Source organism: Lemur catta, chromosome 7 (genome assembly GCF_020740605.2).
Source record: "Lemur catta isolate mLemCat1 chromosome 7, mLemCat1.pri, whole genome shotgun sequence".
NCBI lineage: Eukaryota > Metazoa > Chordata > Mammalia > Primates > Lemuridae > Lemur > Lemur catta.
Genome location: NC_059134.1, coordinates 19,137,819 through 19,162,163, shown reverse-complemented (window position 1 = coordinate 19,162,163; position 24,345 = coordinate 19,137,819). Strand labels below are relative to the sequence as shown.

Sequence of the window (24,345 nt, the reverse complement as noted above, 5' to 3'; positions counted from 1 at the left end):
CGCCCAGGTCTCCAGGACTGGTATCCTGTTGGCCGGCTCTGGCTTCATATGTGCTTTTTTCTTATCCTAAGTTTATTTTTATTCCTTGCTTTTTGACATGAAGGTTACTTATTTGTCTTAATAGTCTACATCAAAATGATAGGGCCATTATAGAAACAACAAGGTGCCTCTGTGATGTGTTAATTTGGTAATATACAACTGTTGGGTTCTTTCTAGTAGATAGCGGTTGCTAAAACATTTGAGATGGATGAGGGTTAGGTACTCCCCTACAGCCTCACTACCAGATTATCGTGCGAGCCAGGCTCACACGTCTTGCACTAACATGTATCAGTAAGCAAGAATGTGATCGGTGGGCTTGATGAAAGTCTCTGTGTGCTTATAGATGAGGCAGCCACCCGCACCTTGCACATCGCAACACTATGTTCTAGAGTAGGCACTGGCGGACTATGGCCTGCCACCTGTTTTTGTAAATGAAGTTTTATTGGAACACAGGCATACTCATTTGCTTATGTGGTGTCTAGGGCTGCTTTCATGCCCCAGTGGCAGAATTGAATAGCTACAGAGAGGCAATATGGCCCACGAAGCCCAAAATATCTCCCATCTGGACCTTTACAAATAAAGTTTGCTGACCCCTTTTGTCTGTTACCCTTACCGTAGGCATGGGGCAACCAAAACTGCGAGTTCTTGACAAGTCTAAGGTGTTATCTTGAAAAGTACAGGTTACAGGCATCTAAACTGTTATGCTTGTTAATGTGATGGTATATTTAGAATATTGTCGTCAATTCAGATACCTTGAATGCCACTGATTGTCCCTGCGAGAGCCCCTGTGTATTTTCATGATACTGGCCAAACACTAATTTCACTATTGAAAAACCAATTTCTAACTTTCATTATGCTAATTTAAAGTCCCTAATGTTGATCAGAGATAACAGAAAAGCTTAGAAATTGCTTCAGGGTATTGTGGGCTTCCAGAGGAGCAGTTAGCTGATCAAAACTGGGTTGTGAATTATAGGATAACTGACCTAAACCAAACTATTTACAAACTATTTTAATTATGTTACCTAAATGTATACAAATATAAACCTAGGTCTAACTAAATATAAGCTAAGTAATAAGCTTATAATTCTCATATACACTAGTAACACTTAGACATTTACAGATTAAAAAACTATAATTCCAATAAATTAAAAATTAATGTTAATTTTTTATAACACCTGTATTGAGATACAATTCACATGCCATAAAATTCACCCCTTTTAAGTGTACAATTAAATGGTATTTAGTATATTTATAAGGTTGTGCAATGATCATCATTATCTAATTCCAAACATTCTTATCACCTCCAAAAGAAACCCCATACCTATTAGCATTACTTCCCTCCTCCTCCCAGCCACTGGTATCCGCTAACCTACTTTCTGTCTTTATGGATTTGCCTATCCTGGATATTTTGTGTAAAGGGAATCATACAATATGTGACCTTAGTGACTGGTTTCTTTCATAGCATAATGTTTTCAAGTTTCATCCATGTCGTAGCATTTCTCATTACTTTAATCAGTTTTATTGGCTGAGTAGTACTCTATTGTAGTGGATATAACATTTCATTTTTCCATTGTTGGTGGCCATTTGAGTTGTTTCTGTTTTTTGACTATCATGAATAGTGCTGCTATGAACATTCGTGTGCAAGTTTGTGTGTGGGCATCTGTTTTTAGTTCTGTTGGGTGCATACCTGGAAGTGTAATTCCTGGGTCATACAGTAATTCTATATTTAACTTTTTGAGAAACTGCCAAGTTGTTGTGCAAAGGGACTGCACCATCTTATATTCCCACCAGCAATGTATTAGGGTTGCAATTTTTCCACATCCTTGTCAACATTTGTTATTGTCTGTCTTTTTGATTATAGCTATGCTTGTTAAGTGTGAAGTGGTATCTCACTGAGGTTTTGATTTGAATTTCCTGATGGCTAAGGATGTTGAGCATATTTTCATGTGCCTGTTGGCCATTTGTGTATCTTTCTTGGAAAAATGTCTATTCAGATCCCTTGTCCATTTTTAAATTGGGTTATCTCTTTATTGTTGAGTTGTAATAGTTCTTTATTCTGTATATGTTCTATATGCAAGATATATAACTTGCAAATATTTTCTGCCATACCGTGGGTTGTCTTTTCACTTTCTTGATGGTATCTTTTTCAGCACAAAAGTTTTTAATTTTCATGGAGTCCAGTTTATCTATTTTTTGTTTTGTTGCTTGTGCTATTGGTGTTTTATCTAAGAAACTATTGCCCAATCAGAGATCATGAAGATATGCTTCTCTTTTCCTTTAAGAGTTTTATAGTTTTACCTCTTACAGTTAGGTCTGTGATTCATTTTAAATTAATTTTTGTATCTAGTATGAAGTAGATACTCACTTTCATTCTTTTGCATATGGATAACAAGTTGTCCCAGCACCATTTGTTGAAAAGACTGTGCTTTGTGCTTTGAATTATCTTGGCACCTTTGTTGAAAATTAATTGAACATAAGTATAAGGATTTATTTCTCGACTCTTAAATCTATTCCATTGATCTAAATGTCTGTCCTTATATCAGCTTCATACTGTCTTGATTACTGTTGCTTTGTAGTAAGTTTTGAATTTGGAAAGTTAGAACCCTCTAACTTTGTTCTTTTTCAAGATTGTATTGGCTATTCAGGGTTCCTTTCATTTCCAACATGTATTTTAAGATCAGCTTTTCAATTTTTGCAAAAAAAAAGCAGATGGGATTTTGATAGGGATTGTGTTGAATCTACAGATCAATTTGGAGAGTATTGCCATCTTAATATATTGTCTTCCAGTGCATAGACAAGGGATAGCTTTCCATTTATTTAGGCTTTCTTTAATTTCTTTTAACTGTGTTTTCTAGATTTCAATGTACAAGTCTTGTACTACTTTTGTTAAAATTTTTTCCTAAGTATTTTATTCTTTTTGACTCCATTGTAAATGATTCATTTCCTAATTTCATTTTCAGATGGTTAATTGCTAATGTATAGTAATACAATTGATTTTTATATATTGATCTTGTATTCTGCAACCTTGCTGAACACCTTTCTTTATTATTTGTTTATTTATTTTTTGGCAGATTCTTAGGATTGTCTGTATGCAAGATAATATTATTTGCTAATAGAGATAGTTTTAATTCTTCCTTTCCAGTCCAGAGGCCTTTTATTAATAGCTCTTTTTCTTGCCTAACCACCTTGGCTAGGACCTCTAGTAAAATGTTGAAAGGAAGTGAAGAGAGCAGGCATTCTTATTCCTGATCTTAGGGGAAAAGCATTCAGTCTTTTACCATTGAGTATAATTTTTGACTGTGGGGTTTTTCTAGATGTCGTTTACCAGGTTGAGGAAGTTCCCTTCTATTCCTAGGTTGTTGAGTGTTTTTATCATGAAAATGTGTTGGGTTTTGTCAATGATTTTTCTGTGTCAGTTGGGATAATCATATGTTTCTTTTTTTTATCCATTATTAATATTGTATATTACATTTATTTTTTTTAAATATGTTAAACCAACATTGTATTTCTGGGATAAATCCCACTTGGTCTTGGTTTATAATCATTTTTATCCTTTATGTTGGCAGAATTTACCACTTAAGACTTCTGGACCTAGGCTTATCTTTGTGGGAAGTTTTTTGATTACTAACTCAGTCTCTTTAGGTTTCTAAATTTCTTTGTGATTCAGTTACAGTAATTTGTATCTCACTATGAATTTGTTCATTTAATCTAGGTCATTGTTCAATTATTCATAGTGTTCACTTAAAATCCTTATTATTTCTGTGAGACCAATAGTGATGCTTCTTTTCTTTCCTGATTTTAGTAATTTGAGTCTTCCCTCTTTTTGTTCAATCTAGCTTGTAGTCTAGTTTGTAAATTTTGTTTATCTCTTGAAAGAACCAGTGTTTTGTTTGAGTGATTTTCTTTATGTTTTTCTATTCTCTATTTCATTTATTCCCACTCTAATCTTCTTTCCTTCTATTTGCATTGGGTTTAGTTTGCCCTTAGTTTTCTAGGTTCTTAAGGTGGAAAATCAGGTTATTGATTTGATATTTTTCTTCTTTTTTTAATATAAGTGATTATAGGTATAAATTTCTCTCCAAGCACTGCTTTAGCTGCATCCCATATGCTTGGTATGCTGTTATCATTTTCATTCATCTTAAAGTATTTTTTAATGACTTGTGATTTCTTTTTGATCCATTGATGATTTTGGAATATGTTGGCTAATTTCCATATATTTGTGAATTTTCCAAGTTTCCTTCTCTTTTTGGTTTCTAATTTCATTCCATTATGGTCACAGAACATACTTTCATAATATGGTTTCAGTTTCTTTTACGTTTATTGAGGCTTATTTTAAGACTTAACATATGGTCTATTCTTGAGAATGTTTCATTTGCTTTGAGAAGAATGTGTTTTGGGGTATTATGTAGATGTTTAAGTCTACTTAGTTGATAGTGATATTCAGGTCTGTTTTGTTTTCTGTTTTATTCTTTGTATATTGAAAGTGGGGAAATCTGTGTTAAAATCTCTAACTATTATTCTTGAATTATTTATTTCTCCCTTCAATCTTGGCAGATTTTCTTCATGTGCTTTGGAGTGCTGTTGTTAGGTGCATGTATGTTTATGATTGTTGTCATTATAAAATGCCCTTTGTCTCTAGTAACTATATTTGCCTTAAAGTCTATTTTGCCTATTACTTTAGCTGCTTATCTTTCTCTGAGTACTGTCTATGTAGTATATTGTTTTCTTTTCTTTTAGTTTCAATCTGTCTGTGTCTTTGAACTCTTGTAGATAACATATAGTTGTGTCAGATCTTTTATCTGTTCTAATTTCTGCTTTTTGATTAGAGTGTTTAATCTACTTACATTTAATATAATTACTAAAAAGTAGGCTGTACATCTGTTATTTTACTATTTGCTTTCTATATGTCTCATGGTTTTGGGTTTTTTTTTGTTGCTTTTTTTTTTTCGTTCCTCTGCTCCTCCATTACTGCCTTCTTTTGTATTAAATATTTTCTAGGGTGAGATTTTCATTCCCTTGTACTTTTATTAAATATTTTCCCTGGATATTTTGTTAATGCTTGCTTTGGGGATTACAACAAACAATTCATAAATTAACTTCAATAGTGTACCAAATCTTGGTTCCTATATAGCTCATTGCCTCCCTTTGTGCTATTATTGTCTCATATTTATACATTTTAAGCCCATCAGTACAGTTTTAGTCTTATTGAGGACTACTTATGTGTGATGAATCACTTTTATTTTGCTGCTTTCAAGATTCTTTTTTTTTTTTTTTTTGAGACAGAGTCTCACTCTGTCACCCTGGGTAGGGTGCAGTGGCGTCATCACAGCTCACTGCAACCTCAAACTCCTGGGCTCAAGCGATCCTCCTATCTCGGCCTTCCAGAGTGTTAGGATTACAGGTGTAAGCCACTGTGCCTGGCTGCTTTCAAGATTCTTAATCTTTGGCTTTTCTACAGTTTTACTGTGGTGTACCCAAGTATGAGTTTATCCTGCTGGGAATTCATTGAACTTACTGGATTTATTTATTTTTTATCAAATTTGGGGAGTTTTTGATCATTATTTCTTCAAATATTCTTTCTCTTCCTTTGTCATCTCATCAGTGACTCCTATAATGCATATGTTAGGACACCTGATGGTGTCCCCTAGGTCTTTTGGGCTCTGATTATTTTTCAAACTCTTCTTTTGCTCTTTTCATTGAACTGAGTCATCACAATTGACGTGTCTTAAAGCTTTTTTCTTCCACCAGTTCAGATCTGTTGTCCAAGCCCTCTGAATTTTTCTTTTGAGTTATTGTACTTTTCAACTGCAGTATTTCTATTGGTTTCTTTTAAAAAATAATTTCTATTTCCTTCTTGATATTCTCTATTTGATGAGATATTGTCCTCATGCTTTCCTATGATACTTTATACATGATTTCGTTTAGTTCTCTGAACATATTTATGATAGCTGATTTAAATATTTTGTTTACTAAGTCTAATATCTGAACTTTCTCAGGACACTTTCTATTGAGTGTTCTTTTTACTTATGTATGGGCCATACTTCACTGTTTTTTTGCTCGTCTTGTAATTTTTTTGTTAAAAATTGGACATTTTAAATGTTGTGGCAGCTCCTGACATCGAAATACCAACTTCTCGGGGTTTTCCTTGTTGCTGTTTGTTGTCATTGCTGGTTTTTTGTTCAGTGAGTTTCCTGTGCTATTGCTGTGAAGTTTGTATTCTTTATCATGTATAGCCACTGAAGTGTCTGGTAGTTTAGCTTAGTGGTCAGCTAATGACTTGGTAGAGATTTTCTTAAATGCTTTGAACCAATAAGTCTCTCAGCATTTGTTGATGGCCTCTGGGTATGTGCTGGCAGGCAACTTACAACTCTGCCCTAGCCTTCACTTCCTGCTCGTGCAGTCTCAAAATTAGCCAGAGGTAAGAGATTTGACCCCTTTCAATTACTTCCTGAGGGTACTCACAGCTCTTATCTGCTTAACCTTGTAGAGTCTCAGGAATATTTCAGAGCTTATCAAAGCCTCTAAGGACATCTTCTTCCCCAGTTTTTCCTTTTAAGCTGTTTAGTTAGCCTCTTGTTAGTCCCAACTGATAATACTGCCTCTGGCAGCTGCAATATTAAACATTTGGCAGTTGTCACTTACTGTTTTCCATAAATACCCTGGCTGGCTATAGGGCTGTTTATATAGTGAGCTGAGTGAGGTTATATAAAGATAAGACCTGAGAAGACAGCATTCCTGTAAGCTACCAGACAGGTCAGGCTTTTTGGGAGCTCTAAACCTGTTTTGTCTTCTCTAGTGGCTGCTAGGCTGCTATTTTTCACAGCTATTGTAAATGTGAGGCTGTGGGTTTCCAAGGCTACCACAGAGCTGGGGGAGTGGGGGAATGGGATTGGGGCAAATGAAAACATCACAAAGTTGGCTGTTTTTGCCAAGATTCAGCCATTGTTCCTGAATAAATGCTCCTTGGATTTTTGCAAACCTTTATTTAATTATCAGAATTCTGAAAAAGTTGATTTTGAGAATTTTTGTAATTGTTTTTCTTGCTTTTATGGATGAGTGGATTTCGAGATTTCTTTGCCATTCTAGAAGGGCTTCCAATTAATATTAACTTTGTAAACTTTGTTATGGACATTTTCCAACTTACACAAAAGAACAGTTAATACTGTTATGACCTCCCCATGTGCCCTCAGCTAGCTTCAGTATTACTTACCTACGTTTGCTAACCTCTCTTTAGCTATCTACCCACTACTTAATATTTTTTTTTCCCCTGGAATATCCCAGATGTCATATCTTAGCTGTGTATTTTTTATGTTTGTTGTAAATGACGCTGATGCTGATAATGATGTTTTGCTGAAACTTTGTTACTGCTCCAGAGGAGAATGCGGCAGCAAATGCTGTGGCTCAGGTGCTTCTGACCTGGTATCCCTGTGGTACTACCTGCCTTGGATACCTCAGTTCTTCCACCAGTTTTCTCTAGCTGGACTACTGTAAAACTTTTAGTTGAACAGCTCACTGCAATATCCTTTGCCCTTCATTTGATAAGAATGTGTCATTTATTTAGTTCCTTAATCCTCCATTTCTTTTCTTGACGTAATCTGAAATATAAATTGAAATTGAGGTTATTCAGATACGAATTAATTAATTTTTAGAGACAGGTCTAGTTGCCCTGGCTGGAGTGCAGTGGGTATGATTGTAGCTCACTGTGGCCTCAAACTCCTGGGTTCAAGCAATCCTGCTGCCTCAACCTCCTGAGTAGCTAGGACTACAGGTGCACACCACCATGTCTGGCTGATTTTTAAGTTTTTTTTGGAGATGGAGTCTCTAAACTCCTGGCCTCAAGCGATCCTCCTGCCTTGGTCTACTAAAGTGCTGGGATTACAGGTCTGAGCCACCACACCCAGCCCTTAATTTGTTTTTAATCATGAGAAATGAAAAAGAAAATTTAAAAAATCTTCTTATAAGTTTTTAGATCCCGTAAGATTGACATTTAAATAATTCCTAGTTTTTGATGAAGGTATATGTGCTAGTGGATGTATTAATTGGCTAACCTTTTAGGAGGGCCATTTCATGATGACTATTAAAAATTTTGACTTAGGAATTCTTCTAAGAAAGAATGCATCCTATAGAATACTGTTGTGAAGTTCCGAAAATGGTATATGGAAGTGTGTTCATTGAAGAATGCTTCTGGAAATAACCTAAAGGCCTGTCAATAGCTGTTAAATGGAAAGATGTTTAAATACACTATTAGTGATACAAATTTAAATTATAGAATAGTAAGATACACTGTTAATGGCTAAAAGTTAAGTTGCACAACAGTACATGATCCCATTTGTATGTGAAAAACTTGATTGCCTGTATCAATTTGGAATTGTGTTAGGCCACTGGTAACAGTAGAAATAAAAGTAGCTTATTTAAGATGGGAGTTTAGTTGTAGGCAGTCTAGGGCTGGTGTGTTGGTGTTCTGGTGTTATTAGAGACCCAGGCTTCTATCTTTCTGTTCTACAGTGCTAAGTAGTGATTTTTATTCTCCAGGTTACTTCATGCTCCAAGCTGTCCACACTAGTCTTTGAGTCCTTAGTGCAGTTAGGAAGAATAAGGAAAGACAGAAAGGCCAAAGGAGGACCTCTTCCAGCTAATTTAGGCCCTTTAAGCGGCCTTCCTAGAAATCCAGCATGAACACTGGTTCCCTTTGTTTCTGTGCATAAAGACCCATAGATCAGTGTGTATAACAGAACCATGGCCCCAAAGAATCCTAGTAGTAAGGCTATAAACAATTTGGTATTTTTAATCCCCAAATGGCCGTGACATATGCTATTTCTTTCCTAGATATGTCTTACATCTCCCTAGACTGATGGCTCCTAGAAGAAAGAAACCATGTCTTATTCCTTAATTGTCTTTTTGATCCCAGCATTGCATCTCATTGACTAGTACTTAGTCACATGACCACACATAGCTGCTGAAAAGGTAGAGAACCAGTCTGGGAGAACCTGACTGGGTGGTATGATGGATGTTGGGGGTGAGTGTAGCAGTGTCTGTCACTATATAAATATGCTGTGTGTGATGGCACAGAACGTTTCTGAAGGAATGCATGAGAGCTGTTAGCCAGTGGGCACTGCAGCAGGTAGAGTGGGATGTGGGACTGAGAATCAGAGCTGCACTTCTGCGTTTTACCTTCTACCCATCTAGCTCTTGGATGTTTTCCATGAGCACGTTTTACTTTTCTAATAATAGTGACACAAAACAAAACAAACTTACCAAAAACCTGTGGTTTATTAAAACAAGTGTCAAGGCCCTGTAGTGCATCTTACCATCAATAGTTTAATTGCTAATATTTTCCTTGGTGGCAGTAAAGTAATAACTCTTTAGGAATCCACTAGGAGTGAACCTGAATTGTTCAGGTTTAGGAATGATTCTCCCGTAAGGTAGTGGGTTGGATGCATTCTGAGATTTTTCTAATGACCCCAGTATTCTGTGAGTTTTGCATTTATGGGGTGAGACTGGCCTGTGAAATATATTCTCAATTCTCAGGGCTCCTAGCAGCAATCATTAAGTACTTTTAACTAATGATGGGCCCGGGTGTCACTGAGAAATTAATCCTTTTTAAGCTGTACTCACAGTTGGAAATCGTGAAAAAAATGTAAAGCATAAAAATGTGTATTTCATTGGTATTTGTGTATTTATATATTCATAAATATTTATATGTATGTAGAGTAACAAACTAATCATCTGACAAAGCTATAACATTTTATCGACTTAATGAGGGCTTTTGGAATTTATATGTAACAATTTTGCTGGGAACTGTTTTTTCATTCAAGTACTATGTTTGTATATTTTTAATAGATCTGTCATTTCCTATGGCCCCACGCTGAGTATAAGCTATTATTGTGGTTTTCAAGTTACCATTTTGGAAAGGCAGTCTTTTGTACCTCTCTAACTGGCTTCTTTAAAACAAACTATTTTTAATCATTTTGTTCAGTGGTAATTTGAATATATACACCTCTCAAATGAATCAAAAGTAACTTTTTCAGCTTGGTCCTCAGGTAGTGTTTGTGTGTCTCCCTGTGTCTTCCTTGATATGTGTGCAACATTTGCCTTCAATTCTTGGTCACGTTCTTTTAGAGCTGAAAGAAACCACGTAGAGCCTTTATAGCAGTTCTTACCCTTTTTTGAGTCAGAGACTTATTTGAGAATCTGATAGTATTAATAGGCATGGATCCTCCCTAGCAAAATGACTAAGTGCATATATGTAAACATTTTGTACATATATTTACAGGTTTTTAGATAATTTAAGTGGAAGTCTAGATGCACATAAGCTTCTCATTTTGTGCATGAATAAACCAAAGGCTAGAAGAGATTTTGTGATTTCCTTAGGTGGTAGAGCTAGCTCTTAACCTAGTGCTTTTATATACATTTTCAAGATTCCAGCTGTGGCTTAAAATCTCTAAAATGCAATGTGATGGTGGTCAATGTCATGTTGAATATTCTGCCAATGAATATATATTCTAACGAAAGACCTTATTCAATAAGAAGTATTCAGATTAAAAAACAGAATCAATGAAGATTCCCTGAAGTCTTGATGCAAATTAAAGCCTTATGACTGGAGTATCCTTTGCAATCTAAAAATAGGAGTCGGAAGGAGAAGAGAATGTGTTTTCTGTGCACAGTGTGTGGCTGATCCCATCCTCTGGTGGTTTGGGGGCTGTAGACTGCACCCTGCCTGTCTCTTTAGCCACATCACACAATCCTCCCCCTCCCACTCTGCTTAAGCCTTGGCAGCCTCAAACACTCTCCCCTCGTCCAAGTTCTCCCATCATGCCATTGTCCTTCCTCATCTAATGCCCGTGGAGTATCTAGGATCTATGGTGGATCAGGTTTCCAGGGTAAAGCAGCACAGTCCAAGCTGCCCAGTGATGGCAGACGCTGCAGAAATGTGAATTTGCAGTTGCATTCTCTATTTTGTGTTCGTAGTAGATTTGGAGGGGTCTAACTTTTCTGTTTTCTTTTTTGCTTGTTTTCAGTGGCTACAATCTGGCACAATTAATACTTTTCTCTTCTTCCTTGGCAGCATCTCTTGGGTGGCCAGCAGCAGCCTTCTGTCCAGCTCTGGGTCTCCTTTGGCCGGAAGCCCATGCGACCAGCCCAGTTTGTCACAAGACATCCTATTAATGTGAGTGGGGTCTGGGTGAGGCTAGGAGGAAGTGTTACTGTCCCCAAGAGGTCAGGGGAAGGGTGTTGTGGGGATGTCCTGCTGTGGGGATTTTATGGCGGCTCCCTGAAGTCACTTTCTAGAGAGAATGAGCCCTTATGCTTTGGGCATCTTGACCTGTTGTTCCTCACTTCACTGAAGCGGAGCTGAGCAGGAACCTTAATTTGCTTTAAGTGGAGCAGGACTGGCAGAGAGGTTGGAGCCAGAGTCAGTGGCCTAAGTGTGCCAGTTCTGAAGCAATGGGAAGTTTACATGCAATAGGAGCTTTTTATCACATACCTGCTGTATTGCTTGCAGATGGCTAGGTTCCTAAAATGGGTAAGATTTGGGTCTCATCTTTTAGTAACAGACAGTTTGGAGAGACCAAGAACAGAGCACAAGAAGCAGCCATATGTAGTCAAGTGCTTGAATACGCAGCATGTTAACGTGGAGAAATCAGCATGGGCTGGGTCATCGGAAGTGACCACAGGGGAGGGCTCCTTGGCAGGCCTTGGCATTGGCATTGGTGTGGTGCAAGGCTAGTACTTGGAGGGGATGTGGTGGAGAATGGTCTTGCCAGCTCTTTGCTAGTTTCTGTGGGTTCCACCTTCTTCTAGTCACCTTAGGGAAAAGAAAGGGAAATGAAATGCACACGAATCTATATCTATATTGAAAGGTCTCATGGGGGGAAAAGAAGGAGACATTATTAACTAAAAAGAGGTTTTTAGGTCATTTATGGAGTTCAGTGGCCCATGCTTACTTTGTGCCCCGTTTGCCAATAAGGACCCTGTGCGGGCTGCAGACCTGCCTCTGGCTCTCCAAAGGAGAAGTTGTCCAAGCTTCTTTGCCAAGATTAAGGAATTTCCCGTGGGTTGTTAGGCCCACTCTTATCACTGGGACGTTTGAAAGTCATTGCTTTCCTGGGTATAGAAAAAGCCCCACAGGGCATATTTGTTTTTGATTTATGTATCTTTGACTTTTGATTCCAAAGGAATATTACATCGCAGATGCCTCCGAGGACCAGGTGTTTGTGTGTGTCAGTCACAGTAACAACCGCACCAATTTATACATCTCAGAGGCAGAAGGGCTGAAATTCTCCCTGTCCCTGGAGAACGTGCTTTATTACAGCCCGGGAGGGGCTGGCAGTGACACCTTGGTGAGGTAAGGAGACTGGGTCCCTCCCCTGCCTTCTTAGACAACACAGCCAACTGCCTCTCCCTGGTTCAGTGGTTTTCGGCATTGGCTGCACATGTGGAACTCACGGGAGAGCTTTCAGAAACCACGATGCCTGGTTCACCTGCCCAGAAATCACAATGGAATTGGTTTGGGGTGTGATCCGGGCAGGAGGATTTTAAGAAGATCCCCAGGTGATTCGTACGTGCAGCCAAGGCTGCAAACCGCTGCTCTGAATGATATTTAGGGTCATAGCCACTCTGTCAGCCACTCCCTTGGGCTCCCTTTATTGGGTTATCTGGTTTTGTGGTCTCTGAGCCAGTGGGAAAGAGAACTTAGAAGACATCAGGTCAGCGAGAGCTGGCGCATGTGGCCACAGGGCTCTGCCTCCAAGTGGTTGAGGTTAATTGACATCATTACTCTTTTTTCTTTTTAAAGGTAATATTAATGGTGTCATTTTGTAGGAAAGGCACTGACGTCATTGATCCTTTTATCCATAAATCATATGCTTGGTGCTGTTTTGCGGTCCCAGCGATGGGCATTCTCTGAGCACCACGCCCATTGAGGGGCTGCAAAGGAGTTGGGGGTTTGGGAGGGATCCTTTTAAGATCCTTTCAGGGCCATTGATGCTCATTTGTCGCTTGACAAGCCAGCTTTTGTGACCTGTATGACTGGTTAGGGTCCCTCTCTGCTCTTGGAAAGAGTCTCCTGCATGAAGCTGGCTGGTCTGGGCTGGGGTCTGGCTCTCAGACCATGAGCACCAGGTCAGAGGGCATGCCCTGTGTCTGCTGTCTCTGCTCTCGGGGGCAGTTCGTTCCATTGCTGGTTTATTCAACAAGTCTGCTGCCCCTCTCTGCCAGACAGTGTTCTAGGTACAGCCATGAAATAATATATACAGCAATGAAAAATCAGAATGAAGTCCCTCTTCCATCCATGGAGCTTATATTCTAGTTGGGGAAGACAGAGTGTAAGCAAATATGTGATATGCCTGGTAACATGCTGAGAAGAAAAATAAAGCAAGGTGAGGGGTCAGGGGTTTGCAAGGGTGTTCTTTTCTATAGGCTGCTCCTGGAGTGAGGGATTTGAGCAGGTGCCTGAGTTACATGAGGGAGGGAGCCGGGCAGGCACCTGGGTGAGCAGCACTGTAGGCGGAGGGGACAGTAAGCACAGTGATGCTGAGGTGGGACTGACTGCCTTGGTGTATTGCAGGAGTAGAGAGGAGGCCAGGGGTGGTTCAAAGGGCTGAAGGAGGGAGAAAGAAGTGAGAGACAGAACCCAAGAGAGCAGGGTGGCTCAGAACCTACAGGGCTTTCAAGGGCATCTGAAGAACTTTTTTTTTCTTCTAAGTGAAATGGAAGGTTTTGATCGGATATCATCTGACTTAACCTGTTAATTTTTTTTCCATTTAAAAAACTGTAAATTGCATTATATAAAGAAAAGAACATAAAACAAAATGAGGGTGTTATAAATAATTTTAAGTAAATACCCGTGTGACTCATCTTTACAATTATCTTCAAGGCTGTGTGGAAATTTGACTCTTGTAGGCAGACCAAGGTGGGAACAGGAAGATTAGTTGTGAAAGTATTACAGAAATCCAGGCCAGTGGGGATGCATGCTGGCTGGACCCAGGGCAGTCGCAGTGGAGATGACAGAGATGGTCAGGTTCTAAATATATTTGGAAATGAGAGCCAGTGGGATCTGCCTAGGGATTGGACAAGGGGTCTGAGAGAAGGAGGAGCTGAGGGACCACTGCTGCTTGGCCTGAGCCGCTGCGTGATGGCTGCCCAGTGTGTCAGGGAGGGCTGGGCCAGCGGCAGGTGTGGGGCAGAGATCCCGCGTGCGGTTTTGGACTTATCAGGTAGGAGCTGCCTGTTAGCCATCCGAGCACCCAGCATTCTACCTGGTCTCCAATAGAGCTCTCCACTTCCTCTTTCCTCTCCTTTAGAGGTGCTGTTATCTTTCATTTCTTTTCTTCCCCCCAGCAGACTCGAAGATTATTTATTATTTAATGTGTTATACACCGTTCCTGCCATGATTCATTTTGATGCTCAGATTGTCCTAGTTTGGTCAGTGGCAGCTCCTACCTCCTTTTTTTTTTTTTTTTAAAATAATTTATTGAGGTGAAATTCACACACCATAAACTTAACCATTTTAAAGTGAGCAATTGAGTGGCATTTAGTGCATTCACGGTGTTGTACAACTATGATCTCTATCTAATTCCAAAACCTGTTCATCTCTAAAAAAGAAAACCCCCATACTGATGAAGCAGTTTATCCCCACTGTCCCCTCCTCCCATGCCCTGGCAGCCATCAGGCTCATTTCTGTCTCTGTGGATTTACCTTTTCTGGGTATTTCATATTTATGGAATCATATAATATGTGATTTTCTGTGTCTGGCTTCTTTCCCTTAGCATAATGTTTTCAAGGTTCATCTGTGTATAGCATATACCAGTACCTCATTCATTTTTATGGGTGGATAATATTCTCCTTTTTTGTAATTAAAATCATGAATCATCTCTCCAGCCTTTCACTGATGCTTTTTTGCTTTGTTACCTTTGAGAGCCTCTGGCTATGGGGTGGGTATGTCATAGCTGGCTAAAGATTTCCTTGTCTTCCTCGTTTGTTAGATAATCTGGATGAATATCTTATGACACGGCAGAGGAGGAGTCAGAAGCCAGAGAGAGGGGTTCTTCATAGTAGCTTCACTGATGTGGCCATCGGGCCACCTCACGCATACAGGTGGCCCTGAATGTAGTTACGAAGGTCCCCCGGCCTTGCCTGAGTGTACAGTCCAGTTAAGAAATTGAAAATAGATTTCACGTCAGGAGTCAGTGACCAGCATCCAACTCAGTTTTCTTATTCTCAGATTTATCTCAGGACTAGAGAGGTTCAGTTGTGCTCAGTTGAGTGACGTTTTGTCTTCTGCGTCTCCATCTCAGCCAGATGACATGGGATAAGGGTGAATGAGCAGGTTACATGGGTAAACTGGCTTAGAATAAACCTCTGAGGTATTTGAAATGAGGTATTCTTTGAACTAAACAGGAAAGTGTGATGCCCACAACCTGGTTCTAGTTTACTTAGGGCAATGGAGAAAGAACTGTTAATAGGGATGACCCTGGCATTGGTGGGGTGTGCGGGGTAGGAGTTTTATGGAAAGCAGTAGCAAGATATTGGCTGCTTGGGGGGAACTCATGCACTGATGAGATGTCAGGTCCCTGGGGGCACCTTAAGGAGGGGCACGGCCGGTTGGCGGGAGTGGCTACAGGGCATGGATTCTGTACTGAGTGTGGCCGAAGGGGACCTGGTGAGTGAGTCTTGGCCCAGGGCACTCTGGGAAGAAGGGGAGAAGCGAAGCTCTGGTGAGGGCCAGTGAGGATGACATGGAAGAAAACAGACTCTCAGAGAGAAGGTACTTAGGCAGGTCAAGAGCGGAAATGAAAGGATGGGCTGGGACTAAGGGCCGGGAGTGGGGAGCGGCGGGAAGGCTTCTGCTTGGGAAGTAAAAGATAAAACTCCCAGGACTATGGCTGGGGGGAAGGAACAGGGCTCGTCCAAATGAGAGAAACTCAGACCTCCCAGATATATGAAAGAAGCCCATAAACCTTGGGATGGCAGATTTCATGATGATAGAATCAAAAGAAGTAGAACAGAAGTAAACAGAACAGGAGGGTAATAGGCCTTCAGCCGGTTCCTAAGGAAGTGCCTGAAATCTAATTAAAACAGACCCGAGGACACCACGTCAGAGAGTTTGGTCTCAACTTCGGCATTTTATTTAGGATTTTGCTCAGTCTCTCAGTCATAAGTAGCCTTGTGGTGCTCCCCACTTTTTCCTTTTTCTGCCTCAAAGGTTGTCATTTGTGTCTTTCTGTTTGAGGTGGCAGAACAGTCATCCAGCTGGAGAGATTGTGTGGCAGATGACAGAAAAGCAGTTCCCTGCCTTAACGCTGTAGCCCTGTAGCTTAGAACCCTCCATATGAAGGGCACACACTTCCTGTCGAACCATGGTCACAGTTTCTCAAAGATCCATCCACATTTGCAATGTGTGTTCCGTTTTAGCACAAAACGACTTTCCAGTGAAATCACAGTATTTTAGCACAGTGGTTAAAGCCTGGGAGGTCCTTATTCTCTGCTTCACTGTTAACAGATATAAACTCAGGCTTTCTAGAACCATCCTTGTATGTGCTGTTTCTTTATGAAGGAACGACCAGTTCTGTTGGGCTTCTGTCTGATCAGGGCATTGGATAATTGGGTTGTAAGTACCTGGACAGCGGCTGTGGCTTAGCTGTCTTCCTACAGATTGGGTTAAAATTTAAGCCTCAGCATTGTTATTAGTGTCTTGCAATTCTGGCTTAATGTTTTCTGTTTGTCAAGGCTCACTGGAGGATTTGGGGTCAATTTCCATAGTGAGGAAATAGATGTGACTCTGACGGCAACTTTCGTACATTGTATTCATTATTCTAAACCCCCTGTTAGGAGTTGTTGATCAGATAAGCATCTTGGTCCTCAAAGTTAAAAAAAAAACCAAAACATCACTTTTTTAAAAAAGAACAGATTAGCTTTGAAAAGGAATGAAGTACTGGCACATGCTATAGCATGGATGAACCTTGAAAGCATTACGCTAAGTGAAAGTAACCATATAAGAGGGCCGCATATTATATGATTCCATTTATATGAAATACCGGACTAGGCAAATCCATAGAGTCAGAAAGCAGATCAGTGGTTGCCAGGGCCTGGGGAGGGAAGGAGAAATGGAGAGTGACAGACGAGGGTTGTGGGGTTTCTTTTTGGAATGATGAAAATATTTTGGAACTAAACAGTGATGATATTTGCACAACATTGCGAATGTACTTAATGCCACTAAATTGTATACGTTAAAATGGTTAAATTTTATGTTATATACAATAGCAAGCAAATATTATATTAAATATAATACAAAGCAAATAATTCATATTCGCAGCTGTTTATTTTCTTTTATCATAGGTATTTTGCAAATGAACCATTTGCTGACTTCCACCGAGTGGAAGGGTTACAAGGAGTCTACATTGCCACTCTGATTAACGGTTCTATGAATGAGGAGAACATGAGATCAGTCATCACCTTTGACAAAGGGGGAACCTGGGAATTTCTTCAGGCTCCAGCCTTCACAGGATATGGAGAGAAAATCAATTGTGAGGTATAGATGCTTTAATCTTGTTTTGCTTTTTAACACAAGGGAAAGAGCCCTGATCTGTGGTAGTTTCCTACATCAAGTATTTATCAGAGAAATGCAAGATCGCTATTCCATTCATATCACATGGAACAAACTTTGATCTGTAGTGCTACCCTTGCAGTTCCCAAACTCTGTGCCAAAGCACCACCACCACCACTTCCAGGCAGAAGGAACTCAGAAAAAAACAAGTAGTACTCATTTTTAGAGAAACTGAACGTATTAGTTAGACAATTACTTGGTCTTTTGGATTTTTGAATTTTGTTTGTCCGTGGTAAGCTGTGTGGATTCTCCTGTATGCTGTGTCTGTGGCTCTTGGGAAAATTCTTTTGGAGACTCTTGACCTAGAATTCACTTCTTGATTTTTCGTCTCTATTTGGTTGGCAATGAGTATTGATCTACCACATCAAATGTAATTTTGGCAAGAGGCAAGCTATAAATAGATACAGACAAATATTAATATCTAGGTGCCTCCTCTTCCCTCCGTAGTGTCCTCAGACCTCAGCAACTCAGCATGATCGTGGTGTGGTTGGGGCCAGCGGGGTGGGTATGTTTTTTGAGCATGCTGTGGGGGTCAGGCTTTAGTTGAATAGAATTAATGGTACCATTAAAATTCCACTTTTTATTTCCCTGACCAGTTTATTTATGAACTGTAGGACAGTTAATCAGCTTTTGGTTTCTACTTCTGAGTTTAGGTGGTGGAAGGAATGAATGTATAGGAAGCGTTGAGGCTGATTACCTGAGGATGCAGAATAGACTTGCTTGCAGGTGAAGAAACATGAGTCAGAAAGGGGTGTGGGCAAATAAGTATTTCTTTGAGACCCAACCTTATTTGCTCTAGTTTTCATTGGCCAAGCTAGCAAGAAGGATATTTGTTAGAGATCCTTTTGCGACAAAAATAAGTAGATCCAGCAAACTTTGCTACAGTTTTTACCTGACCATAAGCACACAGAGTTCCCCTGATTAGAACACTGGCCACATCTGAATAATATTGAACAATTACTTTCTGGCTAGGAGAACTGGGCATGACCATGTAGCAAAAGGCCTCTTCCTGATTGTTTGCAGGAGAACTATTAAAATCTGGGTATAAGTGATGGAGGCCAGACTGAATGAGTTGAAGCCTTGCCCTGCACACCTGCACCTTTGCACAAATGCAGAATACTTTAAAAAATTATTGTTAATCCTTTGGTGTTTGTATCTCATATGTTATACATCTGGGGGCTTGTCAGTGAGACTTATTTTTTTACTTCTGATTCTTGGTGTTTCTTCTGACAGAATTACTGGAATCATATTTCAAACACATCTCTGCTGACTTAGAAAGTATCACAAAATCATTTCATTTCTCTTTAGTTCTGAGTCACTTAGGAGGTTCTCTGGGTGATGTGGCTAGATGCTACCTTTCCCATCTAGTTGAGTTGACACTGATTTCTAATTATTATTCCCGGAGAATCTCAGAAGGCTTCTTAAAGGCATTATTGTTCTCTTTCCTTCAGTGAGAGACATTTATGTGGGTTCGGATGATCCTGTCTGTCTGGGGGAGGGTGGAGACAGCCAGGCTGGGAGTCTGCTCTGCTCTGGGCTAGGCCTTCCCTCTCTGTGTCCAGCCTGAACACAGGCTGAGGGTTCACGGGGAGATCTAGGCATTGCATCCTGGGCTGACACCACCTGGACCTTTTGTTCCATAGCTTTCCCAGGGCTGTTCCCTGCATCTGGCCCAGCGCCTTAGTCAGCTGCTCAACCTGCAGCTTCGGAGAATGCCCATCCTCTCCAAGGAGTCGGCTCCAGGCCTCATCATTGCCACCGGTAAGTGTGCTTTGCCTGACCTCACAGGGGGTTCAGTTGTCCAGTGACACGCAGCCAAATACAGAGTGATCACCCACATCTCTAATAGTGACCGCTCTCTGGTTTTCAGGTGTTCTTAGTTACTAGAAACTACTTAGCATTTCTGGTTGGGCAAGGTGATTATCTGACATTGTTGAAATTAAAAATAATTCTTCCTCTTGCATTTTAGGCTCAGTGGGAAAGAATTTGGCCAGCAAGACAAACGTGTACATCTCTAGCAGTGCTGGAGCCAGGTGGCGAGAGGTCAGCCCCCAAACCCCTCCCCCTGACCCTGGTTCTTGTTTGTGTGACAACAGGGACTGTGCCTCTACATTGCAGGGACACAGATGGCCCATGGCCGAGGCCAAGAATGCCACATATGACTATAATGTAAAGGGAGGTACCTGAAACCACTTATGAATTGCACTGATTTGTAGTTACAGTTACTTTAAATACAAAATAGAGCCTTTAAAAAACTGAATTTTACTTATTGTACCAAGATTATGAGTGCCATGAGGGCAAAGATAATGTCTGTTTTACTCACTTCTTTATCCATAGGACCTAAGTGTGGGTGCTCAGTAAATATTTGTTGAATATATCAACAAATTACAATGTAGTGGTACCAGGTCTGAAACTGGCTATTTTTATTATTATTTTTTGTTCATTAGTGAGGTTGAAATCAAGCCTGTCCTGGGCTATGCTGTATGGGTACTTTCATCTCATTCTGTGCTATGGAAATAGACTCTGTTTTTGCCTTACGGTTGTGTAACTAATTTGGGTCCTTAGGCATTCATTATCTCAATTCTGAAGGTGAGGCTAGTTCTTTGGCCCCAAAATGCTAATTCAGCTTCGGCTTTAGACATTAGAGAATTTCCAAAAAAATTGTTTTTCACCAGCCTCTCGTGATTTATTAAGGCCAAGGGACATGTATCTGGTCTCATTCTGTAGGGGTTGCTTTTGGTGGTGACCGTGTGTATGCCAGGAGCCACCAGGGTAAAACTTAACAGATCACTTGACAGGAATTTACTGAGGACCACTAGCCGGCTGAGCACCATGCCAGGAGTAATGTCAAGTTCTCAGAAGAGCTAGCAGACCCAGTTCCCATCCTCGTGGTGCTTCTTAGTGGGAGAGCAGTATGCACATTTCCATATTTAAATATGTAATGTGTAAAGCAGTAATAATATCCAGCATCGCTTTGGCTGTTTGCAGTTTACAGGGGCCTGTCACTTACCTTATCTCATTTGTGGCAGGGCATACATACCCTCCCTCCAGCTGAGAGAGATGCTGTGTACAGATGGTAGAGAACATAAGTACATATTCAGCTAAAAGAGGTGTTTGAGGCCAGAGTAGTCCAAAAGCGTGAACAGTTTGGAATTGGAATTCTCAGGTCATGCTTGTCTTGCTCCCTTGGGAAAGATTAAGCAGCTGCTTTCCCCTTCCTTGGAGCTGGACGCTCCTTTTGAAATTGGGTGTTCTGTCTTGTGCAGATCAGCCTGTGGTTTATTTGTACCCTCTGCTGTTGGTGTAATCTGGGATTTGAACATCTGCAAGTGATTTCCTTCTGGGTAGAAGCAGTGTCTTGTTCTTCCCGCAGTGAAGTGGTATCATCTGGCGATTGCCGGGGCAGCTGTCGGTGCCTCCCCCAGGCATGCTTAATGCCTGCCAAGAAGCAGCCAGTGCACAAGAGACCTTATTTTGGGAAAAGCAGAGAACTAACTGGGGGATGAAAAGATTGAGACTGTGTGAGTGGGCATCTGAGCCCTCGCGGGAGCCTTCATTTTAGAGGGACAGTCTAGGTTGCGTGAGGGGACAAGTGGTGGCAGAGGAGGAGGATGCAGTGGACAGAATGCTGCTTGGAGCGCTGATGACCATAATGCTAGTTCTCCTTTAATCCCTAATTAGTCGTGCAAATTCTCTGCTCCTCAGAATTTCTTTTTTGTGCTTTTTTCTTTAACAACTTTATTGAAGCAGCTGTTAAGTACAGTAAACTGCACATGTTTAAAGTGTGCAATTTGATCAGAATTGGTCACTATCCCACAAGTAAGGTAACAGACATTTCCATCACCTTCCGTAAAGTATCTTTGTGACCCCTAGTAACTCATCCCTCCCTCCGCTCTCGTCCCCGTCTACTTCTGTCACTGTAGGTTATTAGTTGGCATTTTCTAGAATTCTAATAAATGGACTCATGGTGATTTTGAGGCCCATCTGTATTGTTTCATGTATCAATAGTTCGTTCCTTTTTTTTTTTTTTTTTTTGCTGCTTAGTATCCTGTCGTAGTTGTTTATCCATTCATCTGATGATGGACATTCCCATTTGTGCTGATGGCAGATGTAGCTGTTATGAACATTCATGCACATGTTTTTATGTGCGCATATTTTTTTCATTTCTCTGGAGTAAGTAACCTAGGAATGGAATGGCTGGGGTAGCGTGGTGGGTATATATTTAACTTTTTAAAGAACTGCCGAATTGTTTGCCATTTTACGTTTCCACCAAGCAGCAGGTGAGAATTCTGATTGCTCTACATCTTTCCCAATACTTTGTATGGTCAGTCTTTTTAATTTTAGATATTTTAATAAGTGTGTAGTGATACCTCATTGTGGTTTTAGTTGGCATTTCCGTGACTACTAATGACGTTGAGCTTCTTTTCATGTGCTCAGTGGCCATTTCAAAATCTTTTGTGATGTGTCTGTCCAAATATTTTGCCTATTAAAAAAATCGGGTTATCTTTGAGTTGTAAGATTTTTTTAATATATTCTGGATTTAGGTCTTTTGTATGATGAATGTGTTGTAAACATTTTTTGCTAATGTGTGCCTGGCTTTTTTGTTAATGGTGTCTTTTGAAGAACAAATGTTTAAATTTTGGTGAAGTCAATTGATCAGTTTTCTTTTTCTGTTTTGTGCCTTTTGTGTCCTATCTAAGAAACCTTTGCCTCTCCCAAGGTGGCAGAGATTTTCCTCTATGTATTCTTTTATAGGTTTTATAGTTTTAAGCTTCATGTTTAGGTTTATGATCTACTTAGAGTTAATTTTTATATATGATAAGGGAAGAGTTGATATTCATTTTTTCCATATAGAGATCCAGTTGATCCAGCACCACTTATCAAAAATACTCTTTACCCCATTGAATTGCTTTGGTACTTGTTTGAAAATCAAATCGTCCTATATGGGCCAATTTCAGGACTATTGGTTCTATTTCAGGACTTTCTGTTCTGTTCTGTTGATCTATCTTTTCACCAATACCAAATTGTCTTCATTTCCAAAGCCTTATAGTAAATGTTGAATTCAAGTAGGGTAAGTCCTCCAACTTTGTTCATTTTAAAAATTGCTTTGATTATCCTAGGTCCTTTGCATTTCTATATACATTTTAGAATCAGCTTGTTAATTTCTACAAAACCTGGGATTTTGATTGTGATTGTATTGAATTTATAGATCAATTTGGGAGAGAATTGACAACACAATTATATTTTCTGATGTATCAATGTAGTATATTCTCCATTTCTTCTTTAATTTCTCTTAGTATTTGTAGTTTCCAATGTGGAGGTCCTGCATATCTTTTATTAGCTTTATTCCTAGGTAGTTTTAATTTTTTTGGTATTATTGTAAATGGAACTTAGTTCATTTTCCCAATTTTTGCTCTAGCATATAAGAATACAATTGATTTTTGTATATTAACTGTGTATTGTCTGAGTAATGCTAAAAAAGTAATTTATTATTTGTAGCAGTCATTTTGTAGATTCTACATAAGCAATCATACCATTTGCAAAAAGAGATAGTTGTAGTTCTTCCTTTCTGATCTTTATGACTTTTCTCTTTCTCTTATCCGTCCTTTCTTCTTTTTTCTCTTCTTCCCCCCTCCTTCCTTTCTTCCATTTTCTCCCCTCGTATTATTACAAAGACTGGGACCTCCATGTATATAGTGTTGAAGAGAAGTAGTGAAAGTGGCCATCCTTGCCTTGTTCTCTCTCTCAGAGGGAAACAGCCTTTCACCATTAGATATAGTGTTTGCAGTAGATTCCCATACATGTACTTTATCAATGTGGGAAATATCCCTGTTATTCCTAGCTTGTCGACAATTTCTGCTCGTGGTTGGATATTGAATTTTGTCAAATGCCATTTTAAAATCTATTAAAATAATGTGGATTTGCTTAATTTTTCTGTTAATATATTACATTAATTGATTATTTTTTTCCCATTAATCGATTTTTGAATGTTACACCAATCTTGAATTACTTGGATAAACTCTACTTGGACATGATGCATTAATTTTTTAATATACAGCTAGGCTTTATTTACTAATATTTTGTTAAGGATTCTTGCATTATTTGTGAGAGAGATTAGTCTGCAATTTTCTTTTTTGGTAATGTCTTTGTTAAGTTTTAGTATTAGGGTTTGGCTGCTATCATAAAACAAGCTGAGTAGTGATCCCTCTTCCTTTATTGTCTGACAAAGTTTGTATAAATTTGATGGTATTTTTTTCTTGGATAATTCATTAGTGAAACTATCCAGGCCTGGAGTTGCCTTTTCGTGAATATTTTTGATAGGAAATTTAATTTCTCTGGTTGATATAGGGCTATTCACGTTTTCTTTTGTATCAATTTTGGTGACTTGTATATTTCAAGAAATTTGTCCGTTTATCTAAGTTGTTGCATTTGTTGGCTTGTGTTATTCATTATATTTTGTTGTTATCTTTTTAATATTTGTAGGACCTTAGGTGATAATGCACAAATCATCAGTATCAGGAATTACATTTTCTCTATTTTCCCTAGTTTATGTTTGTCAATATTTTCGATCTTTTCAAAGGACTTGCTTTGGCTCTGTTAATTTGCTCTATTTTCTGTTTTGTTGATTTCTTCTCATATTTTTTTCCCTTATATATTTTGCTCTGCTTTTTGTACCTTTTTAAGGTGTATAGCCTTAGGTC

The 24,345-nt window shown here is 39.4% G+C and overlaps 1 protein-coding gene across 2 annotated transcripts in view; it reads left to right on the top strand.

Annotated features, from left to right (window-relative positions):
* SORL1 (sortilin related receptor 1) overlaps positions 1 to 24,345 on the top strand; it is a 165,671-nt gene that overhangs the window by 39,740 nt on the left and 101,586 nt on the right. For both annotated transcript variants that reach the window (XM_045555782.1, XM_045555783.1), the window contains exons 7-11: positions 11,105 to 11,206; positions 12,216 to 12,385; positions 17,377 to 17,569; positions 19,288 to 19,405; positions 19,614 to 19,687. In XM_045555782.1, coding sequence (XP_045411738.1) covers positions 11,105 to 11,206; positions 12,216 to 12,385; positions 17,377 to 17,569; positions 19,288 to 19,405; positions 19,614 to 19,687 — 657 coding nt within the window. The remainder of the gene's footprint in view (positions 1 to 11,104; positions 11,207 to 12,215; positions 12,386 to 17,376; positions 17,570 to 19,287; positions 19,406 to 19,613; positions 19,688 to 24,345) is intronic.